The sequence below is a fragment of the Bison bison genome, unplaced genomic scaffold, assembly GCF_000754665.1.
Source record: "Bison bison bison isolate TAMUID 2011002044 unplaced genomic scaffold, Bison_UMD1.0 scf7180017864109, whole genome shotgun sequence".
NCBI lineage: Eukaryota > Metazoa > Chordata > Mammalia > Artiodactyla > Bovidae > Bison > Bison bison.
Window position 1 is genome coordinate 1,001,182 of NW_011494681.1, and position 7,283 is coordinate 1,008,464.

General features: G+C 41.9%; 1 protein-coding gene across 11 annotated transcripts in view; it reads right to left on the bottom strand.

The window, feature by feature from the left end:
• Window positions 1-7,283, bottom strand: part of RAPGEF5 (Rap guanine nucleotide exchange factor (GEF) 5) — a 360,172-nt gene that overhangs the window by 30,923 nt on the left and 321,966 nt on the right. For all 11 annotated transcript variants that reach the window (XM_010839032.1, XM_010839028.1, XM_010839031.1 and 8 more), the window contains 2 exons: window positions 5,326-5,475; window positions 1,550-1,647 (listed from right to left, as the gene is read on the bottom strand). In XM_010839032.1, the coding sequence (XP_010837334.1) occupies window positions 1,550-1,647; window positions 5,326-5,475 (248 nt within the window). The remainder of the gene's footprint in view (window positions 1-1,549; window positions 1,648-5,325; window positions 5,476-7,283) is intronic.

Consider the following 7,283-nt stretch of genomic DNA (forward strand, 5'->3'; position numbering starts at 1 on the left):
TCAGTAAGGGATGTACGTACAGACGCTGAGGTGGGGAAAGCCCAGGTGTCCCAGGGCCCTGTCTGGCTAGATGGGGACCACGCAGATGTCAGGCTACACTGCAGACATTCACAGAGCCACGAGGTGGGAAGAAACACAGATGTCTGCTTATGAATTTGGAGCTGTAAGGACATTGTCACTCGGCTTTTTATCCCTCCTACTTTCTCCCTAAATGTGCCCTTACCCCGGCCCTGCCGTCTGGTTATTCAAGGTAGTCCACCGCCCTCTCCAGGAAACACTTTCTATTTTTCTATTCCAATCATTCAGGGCTATGATTCCTGCTCTCCAAGAAGGCTGACCCATGCCCAAGCACAGGGGATATGAGTGGTTTCCCTGCTAGCCTTCCCTTACAATGCTCCGTTTCAACGGAGATCTTTTGGAGCCGAAATTACCAGAACTATGATTCCAATGGGGAAATTTTAGGTGGGGGAAGCATTCACATGCAGGGTGGCATCTGGCTCAACTCACAGCACTTATTTATCCCACTAGACCTGCCCAAGGCCTGCCCTCTGCTATTCCGAGGCCCTGGACTGCAGCAGCAGAGCTCTGGGAACTCACATTGAGGGAGCCACAGGAAATGTCTGTTTGCGGCTGGGGGTGGAAGGGCGGGACAGTGGGAGACCCAGTAACAGTAACCTGCACGTTAGCTCCTCCTCCTTTGAGAGGTGGGGGGTGACTAATGTTATTATGGCAATTTGAGATCTTGTAGATAATTTTACATGAGATATTTTTATTATAAGCGGTGTTGGTTAACCTACATGGTATACAGACTCGTCCATTATACACATAAAAGGAGCCTAGCTGGAAAGAGCCATTCCTGTGATGACTGCATGGCACAGACCAGGACCCTGACTCCGGATGATACGATCATGATCTGGTAGAGCCCACTTTTTATGGGTGATGGCTCTGAGGCCTGATTCTACCATCCAGAAAGCAACCACAAGACCGAGGTTTTTAGGAACAACAACAAATCATCTAGTTAAGTATAAAGGTTCTTAAACTTAAAACTGAAAATAACATACAGTGGGGGTTTCTCCATTTCTTCATATGCTTACTCTTTGGTGGCATCTGATGTTGCCCACTTACACAGGGAATGCTAATCATGTACCTTCTCTTCAAGGGAATGGCACGCTCAAAGGGCACCCAGGGGACAGAAGAACAGAACCTCTTTCCCTTTAAATGAACACAGGATGGATTCCTCAGCCTGATCTCCATATATCCACCAGGAAAGAAGAAATGGAATTAAGATTCTGTTGGAGAAAGTGTCCCATCTCTCAAATTCCTTGTTCCAGAGAGGCTTAGAGAGAAACAGTGCGAAGGGTTTTCAGTTCCTAAAGACAGGCCTGCCTCTGATTAGCAAATGTACTGTTGTTTGACAAGTGTACTGCTGGCTACAGAAGGAAACAGCTTGATGTACTTTTCTAACATTCATTTTAAAACGCACAAATACATGTTCTCAGCCTGACATTTGTGCCCCTGTGCTTCAAGCACAAGGCTAAGGGTAACTCACCAAAGTGTCGGCCAGGTCTTTCCGGTAGACATATATCCGACCAGAGGCATCAAGGGATTTGGAGATGGCCAAGTTGTTTGGCTGAAGCTCATGCTTTTCTTTATTTACAGAAAAGAATAATTAAAAACACAAGAAGAGCTAGTATGCATTCACAGTACTGCTAAAGAGTGAAATCTGCCAAAGAAAAATACTTAAAAGTAAATGGGATGTGAAGTAGATGTGATTCAGTTCTGCATACGCTATACAATGACACCAGATAATCAAAGCTTATTATCCACGAAGAGGTAACCTCTTAGGATTCATTCTTATAATATTTAGTCATTTTTTTTACACAGAACAGCTTGGGGAAGAAGGGAAAACTCACTCTTCGCTTCATATCTATCTGTAAAGTAACCACATGAAGACTTCCCTGACAGCCTAGTGGTTAAGACTCTGCTCCCACTGCAGGGTGCATCGCAAGATTCGACCCCTGGTTGGGGAACTAAGATCGCACGTGCCAGGAGGCAGGGCCAAGAAAAACAGAAAAGAAAGTAACCATACAACAATAATACTGCTAACAGTTGGGTATATCTCTGTCCTCATATTTATGCAAATATGTATGTGCACACACGTATATACAATCACAGCTATTCGTATGTATACATTAATAATCATAGATACATACATACTTGTAATAATTCCTTATGTGGTTTTATATTCTGATTTTATTGTACTTATCCTCTTGTCAAAATTATTTATATATGCCATGTGTAATTGGTTATATAACAGTCTATTATACCATCATTTAATCTTTCCTCTATTGTTGAACATTTAATGGTTTTCAATTTTTTTTGTCATATAAATTAGATAGCGAGATACGTGCTAAATACCAGCAAGGGGCCTGACATATAACAGGGATTTGATAAATGGGATCTATTATTACAGGAGCCATAATACATATTGCTGAAGTCAACATCCTTCTGCATAAATCTTTGGCTCCTTATAGATGATTTTTCTTAAGACAGATTCTCAGCAGTAGAATTACTAGGTCAGAGGGAGTGAATATCTGTAAAGGTTTTGATACAAGCTGCCAAACTGCTTTCCAACTCTTATGTCTACCAATACTCATCATTACTTTGAATAAGTTTATTGATTTGCTAAAATCAAAAATAGATTATTGATATATTTTATATTTCTTGGCAACTAGTAAAGTGAATATTTTTCATCTATTCTTCTTCTATTTTATTTACCTATTATTCCTATCCTTTGGCCATTTTTCTACCATAGCTGGACTCATAACACAATATGCTTCTCAAAGAAAAATGTCCTCCTCACACCTGCAAAACACAGAGGGGAACTGACCAAAGTGATATTCAAGTTTATTCCACTGTAACACAATCAGTGTCCCCTAAGGTAGCCCTTTATTTATCCAGCAGGGTTGGAAAATCAATACATCACATCTCTTTTTCTAGATAACATAATCAGCTCAAATGCCAGATTTTGTTTTGAACATTTCCGCTTGATATAGAGGACAAAAATGATACTCAAATACATTCTTTACCACCCAGCACTGCAAAGATCAGTAGTACTGTCATGTCAGGCTCTTGACATCTGCTGTAAATGGTCCCACATGGCTAGGCTCTGACATTCTTCTATATCTTCCCTCCTTGTTTAAGCTACAGCTTCTTGTGACCCTCTGTATATTCATAAATACCTTAGATATGAATTTATAAGAGCCATTCTGCATTTGCTATGAAATAAAATGGCATGGTTTGCTGACAGCCATTTTTCCAGTTGCTAAGAATTATTTTTCTTACTGTCACGTTTGTCACTATGCCATAAACAAGGAAAAGTGATAGAATTTTAGGCTCTGAGGAACTGGGTAGGTTTCTGTTACTACATACTCATACTTCCCCTGGGCACAAAACAGCTAGAAGCCTACTAAGAGCTGTGAGAACAACAGTACTAGTCCTTTCAGAGAAACCAACAACATGGCCAACGTGCATTTTCTTTTGAGAAAGAGAAAATAACAGTAGATCTCATTGTCATTTCATTTTGACACAGCATTGAAAACATTATTTATTAAAAATTATGTAACTAGAGCAAGGAATACAATAGGTTCTGTGGGCTTTTTTTTTTTTTCCTTCATAAGAACATTATTGTTTGGGGGACATAAAACTGCAGGCAGAAAGGTTCTTAACAGACAAAACTACTAACTGATGAAAAATGATGGCATATTTCCAAATCTGTGAGGTAATTCAAGAGATAAGCTCGTGTTGCTAGTGATGATTAGCTATGAGTATATGCACATCAGAACTCCAGATGAATCTAATTTAATAAAGTGTAAAAATGGTATTTCACAGCCATCAAATAGATAGCGGGTAAAACGAGCCATTCATTAATTCCCAGACTCATGTGCGGCCCTGGCCGACACTGGGTCAGCTGCCAAGGGGGGTGGGCCCCCACTGTGCCACGGTCCCCACTGTGCCACCAGGCCCCTCAGGGTCCATCTTTCTCCAGCACCTTTTGTCTGCATGGGGACCCAATCACTACTTTCTGTAACAGTACTGCCTCGACAGGTAAATGCTCATTTTGATGAAGCTCACTATTGTCTGGAATCATTTAATATCTTTGGTCACTTACAATTAATATACAAATATCATATTATCTGGAGTATTTCCTAATATATTTTATTAGATATTCAACTACTCTCTGAACTCCCTTAAAATTCATGTAAGTCCATATGTTTCTGAAACATTTGCTCTTTTCCTTTAGAGAATGTTTTGCTAGGAGGCATGACGCCCAGGGAGAGGAAGGAAAGAAGCACTGGGACTGGGGAGATGGGCTGTATTTGTTTGACTATGTAAACGATTAGCTTGCAGGGCCATTTTATCTGCCTCTGAGTAATAAAGCGGAAGAGACAATGTTCCCTCACATAATGCTTTAACATCAAGTACATTCTGATCTTCTCCTGACTCTAGAGTGACAACAAAAGGCAAACAGAAATGCCCTTCATCTGCTCCCCCTCCCCCCAACACATGGTTGATTAGTTTATGCTGTCCTCCCATTTTTCAACTACTGAGGCTCAGTTACTTTCTTTGTGTTTTTCTCAGGGTTAATGAGATATTAAATAAAGATCGTAAGGCAAAAATGGGAGGCCAGCAACCCAGAGATCTGACAGGCTCCAGTGGAAGCGCAGGGTTCTGTTCAGGTCACAAGATCAATAGGGTCAGCTTGTAATCTGTGTGATCTTATTCAAAACACACAATAAACCATTCTCAGAGGATAAGTAAGGCCCAACAGAAGACTATAGCCAGAGCTCACTCCCCATGTCTACCTGAAAGAACACTGCCCGTGAGCTTTCGGCTTATTGTACGGTGTTTGTCTCCTTCAATAGGGAGTCTTTAAGTATTAACTTGTCAGCCGGTAAAATGACTAGTTCAAGGCTGTCTTTCTTTTTGCTTCCGAAAGTAATTTCATCCTTTAGCAATTTCCCAAGTTAATTTAAACATGAAAACAGAAGGCTTATCTAGAGTACAAACTATGTAAAGCTTTATAATACATTTCAAAACACTGGCACGCCTCTCTGGTTCTTGGGGAGGAAATTCAGTATTCAATGGTACCCAACTGTTGTCATGGAAACACCTCTGGTAGAAGGCTTCTCATTGTTACGGTGATCACCCAGCTGTGGACCCAGAAGGGACGCACTGCACGTTTATTCCATAAAAATGTCAACTCTCTCCCTTTGGAGGCAAGCCAGTGAATGATTAAATATTCAAAGACAGAATATAACTTACCCCCAGAGAAGGTGACGGCTACCAGAGCCAGATCATCTTCCGCATGTTGGATCTTTTCTGCCACAACCCTCAGGATCTCTTGGGCTGTACTGGAAACAGTGGCCTTCACGCTGACGTATGAGTGCTCCGTTATGTACACGTGGCAGAAAACTACATGAGGTGAAAGAACTGTGAGTAAACAGAGAACTGTGGCCACAAGGTACAGACCTTTCCAAATCAAGGCACCCACACTATGCTCTTCAGTACAGGACAGACACAGCTAGATTTACACGTGCACATGGGCGCCCGAGGGCATGAGAACGGAGCCGCGTGCTTATACACACATGAGATGGAGACATTATAAAGCAGGTGGGCAAGCTGCAGTAGTCCTTGGGCGTCCCAGAGCCTAATGAGAGACCCATGTCGTGCCAAAGCTCGTTGTGTGCTCCTGGTAGGAGGCAGCCTACCCACAACACAGCGCAGTCTGTGCAACACGGACTGGACTTCACAGACCCTTCTGTGAGGGTTACCGAGATCTCCCAAAGCAGCCTACAAAAATGTCTAACTCACACATTTTCACTTTACACTTCTCCTCCCAACAGCCCCAGTGGCTCAGTAAAGACCACCACGCTTTGTTATTTGAATTCGCATAAGCTGGCGTGCTGCAGTCCATAGGGCTGCAGATGGGACACGACTGAGCAACTGAACTGAACTGAAGCTTTACCTAAAAAATCTGTCACTTGCTATGGTTTTGGCTTCAAGCCTTCTTGATCTTTCAAGAAAGAATCTCCGCCCCCTGCCTGTGTCAAGGTGGTAGTGAGCTTAATTTTCAAACGGAGGTCACATTTCCAGCCTTTTTAATTTCCTTTTTCTTGTCTGTGGTACTACTCATTATTACAAGGGCATTATCACTATCATGGTGAACAGGCCCAGGAAAAATATTCCTTTATGATTTGACAGCAGAAGCTGCCTTAATAGCGATGGAAATAACTGACATGTTATTTGCCTTTTATATGAGCCATTGTGAATGTATAAAACACTAGCTTCTTTAGAAAAGACAGGACAATAATATACTTAAGTATTCTTCTTTTCTAGATTGAAGAAAAGAAGTAGAATGTAGCTCCTAGAAAAGTTTAATATGCAATTTAAATGGCACCACAAAAATAAACCCAGGAATGTTTTCACAGAAATGCAAATGAAGCAAAAGACAAACTATGGGTTTACCAGTATAAACCTCAAAGTAAACACACTTTGACAGAGGCACTGACAGTATTTTGTTTTAGGTTTGGTAGGGTGTGTCATTAAAACTCTAGTATCCAACAAACAGCTGTTTTATGTGTTGTCAACAGACTTGTGAGAGAGGAAAAGGCTTTTTTCCTTCCATAGAAAGATCGAGTTTTGGAGCAAGGCAAAGATGCAGTCTACAAAATGCTAAATGTGAGGAAAGTTTACATTGCGCTTAGTAAAATGATGAACAAAAACAGTCTGAGGCATCTTGAAATGACCCTTTGAAACTTGGCATGCAAAATTAAACAGCTAATTGTAAGACAGATGGGAAAGGAAGGTTAGCAACTGAGAGAGGGGGAGGTGAGGTTTTCTGCTCCTCCACTTGGTGCAGATGATGTGGCCCACCAAGCGCCCTCATGAGCAGCTCATTATACACAAAGGATGGAACGGAAGAGGAATCTGCGACATCTGGGTGCTCAAGCGTTCAAGAAGTTGAGCAAATATCCAGTGTCTATACTTAGAATTTTGGCACTGTTGGGGCAGGAGAGTTTTAAAGTCTCCAGTCATAAGAGCATGAACATCTGAATGGCTGTTTCCCAGCTCTGCACTTGACTCACCTTTTACCCTAACGGGAGGAAGCCACTTCCTGTTCTGCTATAAAACAGTGAAGCAGAGAAGCACGTCAGCACTGCCAGTGTGCTGCAAAGGTGCTTCCCCTGCCCTGACCTAGGGGCCCTCTGCGGATGGCGGGG